General features: G+C 40.6%; 1 protein-coding gene across 5 annotated transcripts in view; it reads right to left on the minus strand.

Annotated features, from left to right (window-relative positions):
- Positions 1 to 15,481, minus strand: part of plxnb1b (plexin b1b) — a 379,174-nt gene that overhangs the window by 32,143 nt on the left and 331,550 nt on the right. For all 5 annotated transcript variants that reach the window (XM_072280878.1, XM_072280877.1, XM_072280876.1 and 2 more), the window contains 6 exons: positions 15,097 to 15,314; positions 13,605 to 13,783; positions 10,923 to 10,989; positions 4,052 to 4,198; positions 3,360 to 3,519; positions 720 to 823 (listed from right to left, as the gene is read on the minus strand). In XM_072280878.1, coding sequence (XP_072136979.1) covers positions 720 to 823; positions 3,360 to 3,519; positions 4,052 to 4,198; positions 10,923 to 10,989; positions 13,605 to 13,783; positions 15,097 to 15,314 — 875 coding nt within the window. The remainder of the gene's footprint in view (positions 1 to 719; positions 824 to 3,359; positions 3,520 to 4,051; positions 4,199 to 10,922; positions 10,990 to 13,604; positions 13,784 to 15,096; positions 15,315 to 15,481) is intronic.

A 15,481-nucleotide genomic window follows, 5' to 3' on the forward strand; every position in this document is an offset into this window, starting at 1 on the left:
GATCCAGTGCTGCTGCTGGCCCAGAGTACTCCAACAGTGTCTCTCAATTTACCAGTAGTGTCAAGTGCTTCAAGTACACAGGAACACTACCACCTGCAGGTTCCTATCCAAGTCAAACATCATCTTGACCCAAACCTGTTGCCGTCCTTCACTATCACTGCAACTTTCTCTACACCTGCATCAAAAAGACTGCAATAGTTGAAGAAGTTGGCACTTGGTTTGTTAGCATTTCCTGTATCCTATGAAAATTAGTAAATTGACAATAATTTGGGGACATTGATTTAGAAATTAAAGAGGAGCTGAAACAATTTGTTTTTTTATATTGCAGGTTAGAAGTCTATACTTCAAAAGGTAACAAAGGCATTAACAGAAACCCATTAATTTCTTAGATGAGCCCTTGAAATGATTTAACCCACAAAGCAAGGACAGAGGTTTGGGTAGTAGAATTGGATAGCTTTATTGGGCAACACAAACATGATGAGATGAAAGGCTTCTTTCTGCACAATGAATTTCCACCATCATCTCATTCATTAACTAGTGTCCTTTCCCCATTCGTCTGTTTGGCACCTGGATTCGGGTATTCCCTAGTCAATGAACTCTGCTGAATTTGAATGCTGTTAATGGTCTTGTTTCCTACATCTGTCGTCATTAGCATTTAATCAGAGGTTACAAAGAATGAAATGGATTTCAGTTCTTTTCTAACAAAACTGGAAATCTACCTTATAATGCTGCAGGGTGTTGAGACGCTTCCAGTTTCCCTGGACAACAGAGGTCAGATCTTCATCTGAAAGGATGAGATGTCCAGCCAACCCCGATCGCCACTCTAAATTAGTGGGACACAAATTGGGAAAATCTCAGCAGATTATCTATAATTGTGCCAGAATTCCAGATATTTCATTGATAATGTTTATTCTTTACCAAATCTACTATGGTTAGATCCAGCTGGACCAGTTGAATACCAACTACTTGTTCAACAACATCCCAAAACTGTTACATCAAACATTACTTCAATTAGCTCTTTGACCTTTAAGTTTGCCTCACTTCCCAATTTTGATCACCAACATAACACTTGCTGTTTAGTTCAAAATCAGAATCAAGTAGCATCTGTCATGAAATTTTTTTGCAGCAGCAGTACATTGCAATACATAATAATGAAAATTAAATTACAGTCAGTATATTAATATACACCTAACTATACACAAAGAGAGAGGGAATAAGATGCTGAGGCAGTGCTCATTGTCTGTTCAGAAATCCGATGGCAGAAGGGAAGAAGCTGTTCCTGAAACATTGGGTGTGTGCCTTTAGGCTCCTGTACTTCCTCCTTGACTGTTACAATGAGAAGAGGGCATATCCTGGGTATTTGGATTCTTTAATGATCGAAGCTAGCTTTTTGAGGCATCGCCTTTTTGAAGGTGTCCTGGATGCTGGGGAGGTTAGTGCCCATGATGGAGCTGGCTGAGTTTACAACTTTCTGCAGCTTTTTCCAATCCTGTACAGTGGCCCCTCCACAACAATTGGTGATGCAACCAGTTGGAATGTTTTCCACGGTACATCTGTAGAAATTTGTGAGTGTCTTTGGTGACATAGTAATTCTCCTAATGAAATCGCTACTGTTGTACCTTCTTTCTAATTGCATCAATATGTTGGGCCCAGGATAGATCCACAGAAATGTCGGCACCCAGGAACTTGAAACTGCTCACCCTTTCCACTGCTGATCCCTCGATGAGGACTGCTGCGTGTTTCCTCACCCTAACCCAAGGCCTTTAGATTCAAGACTTGTGTCACGTTGTGCCCTTTATAAACTGCCTGCCCACACAGTGCTGAAACCATATTTATTTTTAGCAAGGTTTTACACACAGACAGACCTCACGATGCTGGAGTGTAAACACTGAATTGGACTTTCTGCTCTTTATGAGTCATCCACGAGAAGCTTAAAAATTAACTTTATTTGTCACATGTATATCAAAGCATACAGTAAAATGTTTACAGTACGCTGGATGAACTCAGCAGGTCGGGCAGCATCAGTGGAAACGATGAGTCAACGTTTCAGGCTGGAACGCTGACTCATCATTTCCACTGATGCTGCCCGACCTGTTGAGTTCATCCAGTGTACTGTAAGTGTTGCTTTGATCACAGCATCTGCAGATTATTTTGTGTTTACAGTGAAATGTGTTTCTTGCATCAAATCAGTGAGGATTGTGCTGGGCAGCCCCTCAAGTGTTTCCACATTTCTGGCAGCAAGAGAGAATGCCCATAACTCAGTATGTCTTTGGAATGCACGAGGAAAACCACAGGGAGAATGGACAAATTCCTTACAGGCAGTGGTGGCAAGTGATCACTGGCACGAGAAAGCAAAGTGCTAAACGTCATGCTATCATGTCACCCCCAACATATGTGAGAGTGACCCACAAATCCTAATGACAAATGGAGGCATTGATGGCACTGAACAGCAACTCCTTTGTTTGCATCTTCAGAAACAGCTCTATTTCCATCTTTAATATCTCTAATTTTCCCTTTCAGGGTTCTTTTGAAGACCCTGACGTGGAGTTAAACGCTGACTTCAGTTCTTTGCGGGACTGGGACCCACTCTTGGGGTTTCATGGCTGGCCGTCATTCGACACGCCAAGGACGCAGCCTAAGAACTTAGCTCGCCTTCGGAGGGCTGAGATCTCATGGATCTGGAGACGGGCGGATCAGGAGATCGGTGTGTCGTGGGAGTTGGAAGACCTCTGGCTGTGGGCCCAGAGACCTGAAATCTTTGGGCACAGAGCTCGGAAAAAGCGATACAATGGACTTTTAATATCATAAACCAGCGAGTTGTGTGTTATGTCTCCCCTTTCGCTGTGAAACGGAGACACCTCTTTCTTCCTTATTAGGGACAGAGAGGGAGAGCCTGTGGTATGTCGAATACTGGGTGAATGAGTAGTCTTTGGGGTATGCAAGCCTGTGTCGGCTATTGCTTTGCTTGATGGTGGGTGTTGATACTTTTTTTTTGCCGGTGGGGGAAGGGGGAATTGTTGCTTGCTGCTGCCTACACACAGGAGGGAGAGGAGCTGGAGGGGCCGTTAACTGTCATTCATTCTTTGGGGGAACTCCTCTGTCTTCATGGATGGTTGTGAAGAAAAAGCATTTCAGGATGTATATTGCATACATTTCTCTGACATTAAATGTACCTTTGAAACTAATCTGAACCAATTCAAGACCATTTTGCTTTAAACATACTGCTCTCATGTAAGGAGGGATGGTTCCACCCCTCAAGGGAAGCTTTTCTTTCTTATGGGATATTTCTCCTCTTCCACCCTCTAGTCAACTGAAATCAGTGTCGACCACTATAATGACTATAAAAGTTCTCTTCTTACCAAGGTCAAGAGATTCCACGTGCGGTCGAAATGAGTAGGTCATCCCTTTGTAGATCTGATCAATGATTTTCTCTTTGACTTGTGTGATGGTATCGCAGTCCAACACTTTGACAGGTGAAGGCTGTCCATCCTCTCCGCCTTGTACTAACACATTAAGTGTCTATGCAGTTGGAAAGAAAAGTATAAAACAACATAGCAAGCAGCAGAAAACAGGATATTGCATTTCAGATTCAAACTACCTTCCCAATGGAAAGTTTTAAAATAACCCCTTATCGAGTTATTATTTTCTGTATAAAGTTGATGCCATCTCAGGAATTAGTGAAGAGCAAAAGAATGTGGGCCCACTATGGACAATTCAATATTGAGTTTTAATCCCAGTCATTAAAATACTGCTTTATGAAACATGAGAATCAGATGAATAAACTTTAGTGCTTGAGCAGTAGAAGTTACGTTAAAGTTCTGGATAAAGGTTGAATGGAGTAACCCAGTTCTCCACTGAAGTTATTTTTAGTGCTGCACATTCACCAGAATCATAAATCATAATTTCCTTCCTGGTTGGTCACTTGGCACTGTCAGAGGTTGAACTGTCAAATTCGAACACCCCACGGTTGAATCAAATGCACCATCACAACCCCGTTTGCACTTTATTTTCTGTTAAGCAATCAACATTATTGGGAGTCGGTGAGATTTACCAGCGTCCGATACTCCACGTCCTCTCGGAGCAGTCTGTTATCATTGAGGGTATACTTGGCCTTTCCTGACACGGCATCGACGGGTCCTTTATCTACCTGGTGTTTGATAGCTCGGAACAGCATGTAGAGCGACTCTCCTGCTGATTCCTAGTGACAGGGTGAAAGGACAATAAATTAGTACATGGGAAACTCAGTGGCATCTCAAGCCCCAGGACTTTAAAAGATACAGTTTAGCCAAAATTCCAAACTCTAAAAACCATTGCAATCCATATTTTCTTTGAGTGTTGACATGATGTCACAAATGGAAATTCCACAAGGTGTTGGGGAGGTTCCCAGGCAATGCACAGCTTTCTGCACATCATAACCAGTTCTGAGAAGTGATCCTCACATAAGTAATGAATAGAAGTTAATGAAAAATAGAAAAACACTACACAAAGCAAAAAATGAAGATGTCAATTGTGTATTGAAAGTAAGGATTAATCAGCGTTGGAGTGAACATATACCACTCAACAGTATGCTGATCATAAAACAACACGGAGAACTTAAAATTGAAGGTAGTTGTGAATATTTAGCAGGCTGGATGCAGAAATTTAAGAAAAGGCATGGCATTAAATGTTTAAAGATTTACAAAAGATAAAACATTTTCGTGCTGTAATTGTTATATGGTTATATATCTGCTGATCAGGAAGCAGCAGATAAATTCACTGATGAGTCTGTGATCATCATCACTGATAAAAACGTTGATTGGACAGGCAGCATCTATAGAGAGGGATAAACAGTCGACATTTCAGGCTGAGACTCTTCATCAAGACTGGAAAGGAAGGGTGAAGCCGCCAGAATAAGAAGGTGGGGGGAAGAGGGAGAAGGACAAGCTAGAAGGTGATAGGTGAAGCCAGGTGGGCGGGAAAGGTAAAGGGCGCCAGAAAAAGACTACAACAATGATTACATAAAACCTTAAAAGAAAGTAAAACACAAATACAGCGAACTGTAACCTTTTAATCAAAACACAGCATTGTAGGTGGAGACAGAAAGCCCGCCGTTATCTGTTGCTGATCAACAGCTGATTCAGATATTCTCCTGGTGCTGTGTTGCCCTGCACACATTATTTTGATGGTATGTAACAGGTTTTGCTGTATGCACATATGCATGATGAACAAGTAGAAGACAAGGGCTGCTGACGCGAAGCACAAATTCAGAGCTGGAAATTATGGTGTTCCCAAGCTATCTCATATATAATTCCAAAATCTGAAACAATTCTGGCCCCAAGCATTTTAGATAAGGAGTACTCAACATGTATAAACATCTCAAGGATCTTGCTGGCTCAGAACAGAGACAGACATAGAAGGGCAAGTTTCACTGTGAAATAACCTCTGCTCTGGTGGTGATAATGGGCCTCCACACAAGCTCATCACAATTTCAGAGTTGCTATCAGGCTTGATAAGATGAGGCCTGGGAGATCAATCGTGATCTGCTCACCTCTTTCTCATTCCTTCTTCTTTTACCTTTTCCACCTAACATCTCCCAGCTTCTCATTCATTCTCCCCCACCTTCCATCTTCCCCTCATCTGGCTTCACCCATTATCTTCCAGCTTCTACCCCTTCCCCTCCCCCCACCTTCTTATTCTGGCTTCTTCACCTTTCCTTTCCAGTTCTGATGAAGGGTCTCAGCCTGAAATCTCTCTTTTTTTAATATAATTTTTATTGAGTTTTCAAAGTAAATACATGAGAAAATAATATCTACCCTCCCCCTCCCCCCCGATATATACTCCTACCTAAAGAGAAAAGAAAAAAAGAAAAAAAAAGAACCGCCTGAATATTGGAAGGTTTGCACATGCTCCATGGGATTAAAAATAAATTTAATATATATTTGTTACTTTCCCCAAGGAACCAAGATCTTTATCATCGGAGCTGTAAATAAGGGCTCCAAATATTCAAAAATGTTTCATATTTATCTCTTAAAATCTAAAACATTACTTAGCTTCTCAACTCTCATAGTTCCCTGGGGAATCTCTTTGAACTTCACCATGTTGCTATGTGTTTCCCTCCCAATCATCCAGGCAAAAAGAAAAAAAAGATAGATAAGATACAAAAAAAGAAAAAACAAAATACCCCCCCACTAATGTTGTGAATGTAAGGATACACAACACTACCCCCCTCCATTGTGCGGGTCGTGGCTATTGCCACGCTTGCACACATGAATAACGTAGCGATTGGTCAGTATTTCTTCCAGCTCCCCCGTAACAAAAAATTGTCTATATATATAAAAAAAATTGTCATTATTCCCAGCTAATATTCCTCAAATTTTAACCTTTCTTCCCCTCCCTCATATAATTAATAATATATTTATATATTCATCCACCTAAAAATCCAACAGCCCTAATCCTTGATCCAGTCTTCATCTTCAATCCATCTCGCTCCCCTAGGTTTGTTCTTGTATCTGGTGAATATTCAAAGAATCTCGCACAAACTCCTCCGCTTTCCGGTAATCGTCAAAAAATCTTTTTTCTCCACCAGGCAAAAAAATCTTCAAGGTTGCAGGATAACGCAATATAAATTGATAACCGTGATCCCATAGGGCTTTTTTCACTGGATTAAATTTCTTCCTTCTCTTCAAAAGTTCGTAACTTATATCAGGGTAGAAAAAAATTTTCTTCCCTTCTATCATCCGTGGCCCTTTTCTCTTATTGGCAGCTTGGGCAGCCGCCTGTAGAATCCTTTCTTTGTCTTGAAATCTTAAGAATTTTATTAAAATTGATCGTGGATATTGGTCATCTTGTGGTTTTGGTCTTAGAGCTCTATGTACCCGCTCAATTTCAATTGATAGGTCTTCCTCTTTCATTTGCAAGGTTTTCGGGATCCATTTTTGAAAAAATTCTATTGGATTATCTCCCTCTATACCTTCTGTAAGACCAACAATTTTAAGATTATTACATCTATTAAAATTTTCCAACACGTCCACTTTCTCCAAGAGTCGATTTCTTTCCGTGTTCCAGACAATCACATCATTTTCTGTTTTTTCCAGTCTATCGTTAATATGGTCCATTGTTCTTTCCATCTTCTGAAGTTTCTTATCCATTTTATCTTGTCTTTTCATAGCTTTATCATAGCACATCTTCACGTCTCTAAGCTCTGTTCTTAATTTTCTTAGTTCAGCCGTTAATTGCAATAAAGCCTCTCTTATATCTCCGTCGTCTCCTTTACTTCCAGTCTCCTCCAGTTCTTCCTCCTCTTCTTCATCTGTGGTCTCTGCGGAATCCAATTCTGACTCTGAGTCACTTTCAGTTGCAGTGGCCGTCGGTTCTTGTAGTTTAAATTATGTTGATTTGCGCATGCGTACATTGTGCATGCGCATTTCCGGCATCTTCTTCCGAGAGACCACTACCGCCGCCATTGCGCCCTGTTCTTCTACGCCAGAGATAAAATGCGTCTCCTCCGAAGGAGATCCAACCTGAATCCGAGGCTCCATCGCTGCAGTGGGCCCTTTTCTCTTCCCATCTCGCGGCGACTTCACAACAACAGACTTCTTCTGTTGCGGTTTACGAGGCATATCGTAGAGTAGTCTTACAAAGTTTATAAATAGTTTTCGGAAAGTATTTATTAACTTTACTTTGTTTAAATGGTACTTTGCTGATTTTTTTACGGGATTACAGATGGAATTACAGATCTCAATCCAACGTCATTACATGACGCCCCCCCAGCCTGAAATCTCTCGTGTTTATTCCTCTTCAAAGATGCTGCCTGACCTGCTGAGTTCCTCCAGCATTTTGTGTGTTGCTCTGAATTTCCAGTGTCTGCAGAATCATGATCATATTGAATGGCGGAGCAGGTTAAGGGGATGAGTACCCTACTCCTACTCCTATTTTATATGCTTTTGCATACTCTTAATCTTCCACTCCCCTCAGGTTGGGAATAAAACTTCCCTTGAATCTTAATTGGGAAAATTAAGTAGCAAGTTCTAAACTAACACCTTTTAAGCAACATATGCCCAAGGAAAGTTAATGCTGTCAGAGGTACAGTGAAATACAGAGTACCTGCAATAAATTAATCAGCACCAAGAGTCACATTCTGTTAACATAAACAGGTGACAAGAACAAATGAGAATTTATGTAGGACTGCAAGAAGCCCTAAAGTGATTTACACTTAATAAATCATTAGCTATTACTATTATGCAGACAAACAGCAAGGCTGACACATTGATAAAGATGAATGCTGGTTAAGACATTATCTTCCAATTCAACAACGGCCGGCAATATTTTTATGTCTGCTTGAAAGGGTAGGATCTCAATTAAAACTTGAATGTCCAACTATTCAGTATTTCCTGAGTGTCCAACTGAGTACAATCATTTTCCACTACAGGGCCACAGAGGTAAAAAAAAAAGCGTGGTGACTAGATGCACCCTAATATGGAGAATAGAGCAATTGTTTGGAAAGTGCGTCTTTCATACGATTATTGCAGAAACATCTTCCAACCAAGAGAAAATCCTTGCGATCATAGCACACTCAATAATTACACAATTTCTGAATCCAGGCACAGATTCCACTGCAACTTCTCCAGTCAACCCCTACAGTTTTGATGTGCTGACCTTCATTAGTCGGGGGTTAATGTTCCAGCCTTATAAAACTCTGGTTAGATAACTCTTATGGTATTGTGTTAGATCTTGTCATCTCATTATAAGAGAATGTGGAAACTTTAGAGAGGGTGCAGAGGAGACTTACCAGGATGCTGCCTGGATTAGAGAGAACATGACTTATTCAAAAAAAAACGGACTGTTTAATATCATTTCCAGGACACAAGTGTAAAGGAGAATGAAACAACTCTCAGATCCAATGCAGCACAAAAAAAACTATAAAGAACCATAATAAAAAAACACATTAAATATAAACATATAAGATAGCTTATATACATAGATTGATTGTATGTCCATAAAGTGACACTAAGCATAGGAGTGTCTGTACGTAAAAGCAGAATCAGGATCAGATTTAATATCACCAGCATATGTTGTGAAATTTGTTAACCTAGAGGCAGTAGTACTATGCAATACATGATAAATATTTTAAAAAATGAATTACAGTAAAATATATATATTAAATAGTTACATTAAAAATAGTGCAACAGAAATAATAAAAAAGTGAGGTAGTGTCCAGGGGTTCAATGTCCATTGAGGAATTGGACGGCAGAGAGGAAGAAGCTGTTCATGAAGTATTGAGTGTGTGCCTTCAGGCTTCTGTACCCTCTTCCTGATGGTAACAGTGAGAGTTGGGCGTGTCCTGGGTGGTGAGGTGGGGTCATTTTTAATGGGTGCCGCCTTTCCTCCTTGAAGATGTCTTGGATACTACAGAGGTTGGTGCCCATGATGGAAATGACTAATTTTACAACTTTCTCGAGCTTCTTTTGAACCTGAGCAGCAGCTCCCCCCAAACCAGACAATGATGCAGCCTATCAGAATGCTCCTTATGGTACATCTGTAGAAGTTTGAGTGTTTAAATGTTGAACAAAATCTCCTCAAACTCCTAATGAAATCTAGCCACTGTCTTGCCTTCTTTATAGCCGCATCAATATGTTGGGACCACGCTAGATCCTCAGAAAAAGATCCTGATAGGCCATCAGAAGGTTCTAGGTATCGGAAGGAGGCAGTGAATAGAAGCCACACACTTCTGGAAATAAGTTTTTTTTATAAGAAAAAAAAACAATATGTACAGGGTAATTCAAAATTCAAACGTTCTGTTTAGGTTCCAAATCTTAGATATCAAACCACAACAAATTCCTTTTCAATTAGAATCAGTGAGATTCCTTTATTACTCTAATTTAACTAATTAGATCTAGTGTTATTCCCTATTTAAAAGTTTACAGACTAAACTTTCCTTTTTACTTATCCCTAGTTAGTTAGAAAACCAAATACAATTCCTATTCTCAAGTATTATAGTTAACTTCAGTTTCAGCGCCAGGCAGTATATCTGCAAGTTTAAATTCACATTCAAAAATTATATATCTATACAGCTTAACTCCTCTCACAGCAATTCTCCAACATCGCAACTCTTAAACAAAGTAAATCTCATTCAGCAACTTATCAAAGTCTTTGCAAAAATAATCAGTTCTTGCAGAAAATCAAATTTGGGTTCTTCGAATAATCCAACCGTATTAAATCCTTTGCAATGTTACGCATTTCGTTCCCGCACTGGTTCTTCAGCTTGGGTGGCTTGCCACCTTGTTTCTTGGTTTGTTGGAATGAAATAGTTTATCATCCACAGAAAGTCAATTCACAAAACTTGACCAAATCCCTTGGTATAATTTTGCAGAACTAATTCCTGACTACACAGCAGGGATGTTGGACACTGGTCTCTGCTGATATTGTCTCATTACAGCTGTAGCTTCAATGAATCTTTTATCGCTATTGCCTCTCCTCTAGGGGTTTCAAGTTAATAGGGTAAAGATACTCTTAACAGTTCATGTCTTCAGCTTCTAATCATTGCTTCATTTCTCTCCCTTCCATCCTGTGTCCAGCCTGCCCCACCCTCGCATAGTGTTTTTCCAAATTCTTTAATTTTAAAAAAATCTGTAAGCCTCGTTTTCATCCGTCTGCAGGTAGAACTTTCTAACATTACATCTGGGTTTAATTAACCTGGGTTGCATGTGCAATACAGACAGCCAAAATAGGAAGGTATGGCCTGGGTTTTTGTGTCCAGTTCCTCCTCGAGGAGCCAAAATAATGTTATGGCTACAGTCTATTGGAACAACAACACATTTGTCAGCTGACACTTCTCAATCCTGCTGGAGTGCAGTATTAAATGGAAGAAGAGAGAATATCTATTTAGCATTCAAATACAGTACTCTGTTCTGATTAATATACAGAATACTGAACTGAATACTTACCCTGAGGAACGCATACAGACAGATTGACATCCAGTTTGTCAGCAACTTCTCCACCACTGTTTCGGTCCTGAAATAATTGGAAAACACCTTTACAATTTGCTTCAAAGATGATTTTATTTTTCAAATACGAAGTGCTAGTAATATTATACTGTTTACTTTATCTAACTGGTATCACAAAAGCACCTTATTATTTGTGGTAGTATTACTTTGTGTTAGGTGTGAGTTGTATGTACTGTGTTGTGCACCTTTTTGAGGGGAATGTTCTTTCTTTTGGCTGTATACATGTGTACGGGTGAATGACAATAAACTGAACTTGAACTTGTCATATGATGAGGGCAGCTGTTAAAACATAACTTGTCAGGAAGCCTGACAGTGAGGCCACATCTTTGAGATTTCACTCACAACAAGCCTTGGGGTAATGTGGGGAAAACTTTCAAATACACAACACAAATGAGTGCAAGTTGGAAAAGATTTTCTACTGATGCTCTACAAAGACCAGTGAACTAAAGTGCATTTCATTTTACAACTTATACAACCAATTATATCTCTCAAGTTGTTCTGTTATCCGAATCCCATGTATAACACATTGTAACTATCTATTGTTGGCCAGAAAGAACTAGAATCTACAAGTCAGCAAATAGAAGTGAGATAAGGGCAGTGGAAATAGACAAAACAAAAGTCTTTGTTCTGACCATGTGCTTGCAGGAATGGAGGTAGCCATTTTGAGAGACTTTTTGCAGCCACCATTTTGTGAACTGTTTCTCAGTCAGGGTTAACTTAATCAGAGCAATTGAGCATGGACATAAGGAATTTGTGTTGATGATCTGCTAAACCTGAGACCATTCTCAAATAAGAAGCTATTATTAGGTAAAGGGGCAGGCATGTGGAAGGAACAGCCTGTGACTTGGTCATCTGGGTCCAGTTTTTGGCTGACCTGGATGGACTGATTTGAACGGAACCAAAGACATGACCTAGGTCACAAAGCTGGAGGAGCCAGCTATAAAGCAATAGTGTTTGTAGACTAGGGCTATATCCAACGAGAAGCTGACAGAGGTCAGTCTGTTGAGCTTGAGCCCAATTAAATTGAAATAATACAGATTGATTTGAAATGGGGGATTTTGGCAGCACAGGCAGCAACAACTCTGCGGAGACCAACCATTGTGGATGTGGAGGACCCATGTCGAAAACATGGAGATTACATTGGGATCAAGAAGAATGCCTGGCCAGCATAGACTCCTTTTCGGGGTATTACCTTTCCTCTTCTTTGACTGTTCACAGGCGGTGGGGTCAGGGAAACCTAGTGAGTGTGCGAATTCACATGCGCCAAAACGGAGTCAATAAACGTATGTGTCAGTAAAATACAGATCCTGTCCATGCCTAAGTGATCATTATTGACAGTTAATCCTTGTAACACTATATCTTACTTCCCCTGTATGTGTGCTCTGCTCATGACTGACATGAACAATTACTCCATTGGGTTCAGTAAGAGCCAAGATGTAAGGCCGATGAAGCTGACACCAAGCCAGACTTGGAGATATTGGGGCAACTGCACAAAATGTTAGTCAAGTGGATAAGACTGAAGGAGCACCTACTTCAGAGGAGGAAAACAGATAGCCAGATATGGAATGGGGGTGGTGAAACACCAATACCTGGAAGCTGAGTGCACAGCTTCAAAAATAATAGATTGATTGAATTCAAGGATAATTGACAGGTCAGAATCCGAGTTGTGCAGGTATCCCAGAGGTTTGCAGGGAGTACAAAATCTCAGAAATACGCAGTGGAGAGATGATGCAGGAATTTGAAATATTGTTTTTTTTGTAATTACGGTATTACTTAACTGAGAAACAATGTAGATCCCAAAGCACAGGGGTAATAATAGAATCCTACAAATAAATGGAATATTAAAACATACTGCACATAATCTCTCCAAGAGGACCATAACTTCATCATGGTTTGCAGGCTTGTGTGCCTCATGACCCAGAGAGCTACGTTGGCTGGAGTCAGGGCTATATGCTTTGTCTCTTGGTAGACCCATGCCAAACAGGTCAAAGGGTAAGCACAGACAAAGAGTGGTTAACCGGTCCTCCAAGTTCAGGGGTTCAAACTCAGAGCTAACAACCAATACTGGGAAAACAACACTGTTACAGAAACAACAATGAAGAATCCTTCAACATCTGAGTGGCCAAGGATGGACAGAGATGAAGGACCTGTATTGCTGCCCTAAACGCCAACGGTGTAACATGCAGTAAGTACTGCATATAATCCAACTATTCATGCACACTGACTGATAACGTCAACATTAAGCACTTTATGCATTGCTAAAACTCATTACAGTTCTTGGTCTACATATTGACCTGCTGTGTTAGCCTTCATGTTAGCATTTCCATTCTGATGAAGGATCTATTCCAAATTCTTCTTGCCTCCACTACATGTACTCAAGCATTTTAGGTGTGTTAATATCAAATTTTAGCATCTGCAGAATCTCTCATGTTTAACATTCTCCTCAGAAGAGCAATGAATTGTTACAGTATTCCCAAAGATATCACTACAGATTTTGGGTCAAATTTAGAGCTTTCCAGGTCTATATAGTTTAGTTTTGAATTGTACTTTTGAGTTAGTTGACAGAGCAGCAGTATTGTGGATTTGGTCTGAAAGAAGTTACCAGGCTCAATGGGCCCTTACCTGCGCAGCATAAGTTTTGGGTTCTTGGCAACATTTTGCTCCACGAGGTCATTCAAGAGTGTTTTCAGAATGTCTGTGTAATATTCCAGCTTCCCGTGCAGTGAGACTGTCAAGAGTGAAGCCACGTAAGCACGGTCGCGCGGCGAGAAGGTGCGCTGGCTCTCCAGTGTGTGAATGAACTATTACAGGAAGAAACACAAAATAGCCTTAAACCACCAGAGGCAAAAATAATTGATTCAATATACAGAGCTCTCTTCCCATAGGCAAGCATTTGTCACTTCCTTTCTCAGAAATTCTTTCAGTTTAAAGGGAAACTTGGCCAAATGTCTGTGATATGTTTGCACGCTCTCTTTGTGACTTCATGAACTCTCCCCATACCCCCGCACCCCACCCTCCAGGGTGCTCTGGTTTCCTGTCACATCACGAGGATAGGCAGAGTAGTAGGCTAAATTACTCCAAGGTATGGGCAAGTGGCAGAATGCGAATGCATGGAGAGTTAAGTGGGATCAATGTATATGGATGGTATTTTAGCTGAGATGAGAATATTCTACTTGTGTTGTCTTTTAAGATTACAGCGTCTTTGACTGTTGTGAGCTCACAGACCATAAAACATGGAACAGAATTAGGTCATTTGGCCCATCGAGTCTTCTCTGGCATTTGATCATCATTAGTTTATTTTCTCTTTCAACCCCACTTTCCTGCTTTTGCTCCATAACCTTTGATGCTCTTACTAATCAGGAACCTATCAACCTCCTCCTTAAATACACCCAATGACTTGGGCCGCACAGCCACCCATGGCAATGAATTCCACAGATTCTCCACCTTCTGGATAAAGACATTCCTCTCATCTTTGATCTAAAGGGCTGTCCTTCAGTTCTGAGGCTCTGCCCTCTGGTCCTAGACTCACCCATTATAGGAAACATCGGCTCCATGTCCACTCTATGTAGGCCCTTCAATATTCGATGGGCTTCAATGAGATCACCCTCATTCTTCCTTCAGAAACAGGTTTGATATCACTGGTACATGTCGGGAAATTTGTTACTATGCAACAGCAGCAGTACATTGCAATATGTACCTCCTTACACCACCCACTCATTATTGTCTTGATAGAGGTGTACAAGATGATAAGAGACACACATCAAATGGATGGCCAGCTGGGAAATGGTGAATATGAGGCGGGAGAATTTTAATGCGATTGCAGGAACGTAGAGGGAAGATGTCAGAAGTAAGTTTTCTTATACACAAAGGGTGGTGGGTGTATGGATTGCTCTGGACGATTGGTGATTAAGACAGATACAATAGGGGCATTTAAGAAACTCTTAAAAAGGCACATGGCCGACAGAAAATAGTGGAATATGAAGGAGCTAAAGGTTAGATTGATCTTGGAGTAGGTTAAAGGGCCTGAAAATTGTAATGATCTACACACGGTCTACGTTTGAAATGTGTGGACACTCTTACAACACAGATTCGGATCTGAAGTATTTTCTTATACCTTGGTGAGGAATAACTTGCTGTTCAGTAAATTAGAGAGCTGGACTAGCCCTTGTTCCACTGTCTGCCGGCGTGATTCAGGAACGTCTAGATCCCGTTGCAGAGGAGATTCCCTGTGTCCTGGGAAAAAGATTCGCTCGGCATAGGTCTTGTAATCCAGAAATGGAATTCCAGTTCCAACCAGATCACTGGAGAGATCCATCATCTCAGTCATGAGATCTTCTCATGTTATATTGAAATCCCACATGGAAAAAGGAATATTTGGTTAGTGATCTAGAGATGAGAAGATATTAACAGTAATAAGCACACACAAAATGCTGGAGGAACTCAGGAGGTGTCAGTGGAGAGAAATGAAGAGTTGATGTTTCAGGCCTGAGACCCTTCAT

Source organism: Mobula birostris, chromosome 16, assembly GCF_030028105.1.
Source record: "Mobula birostris isolate sMobBir1 chromosome 16, sMobBir1.hap1, whole genome shotgun sequence".
Taxonomy (NCBI): domain Eukaryota; kingdom Metazoa; phylum Chordata; class Chondrichthyes; order Myliobatiformes; family Myliobatidae; genus Mobula; species Mobula birostris.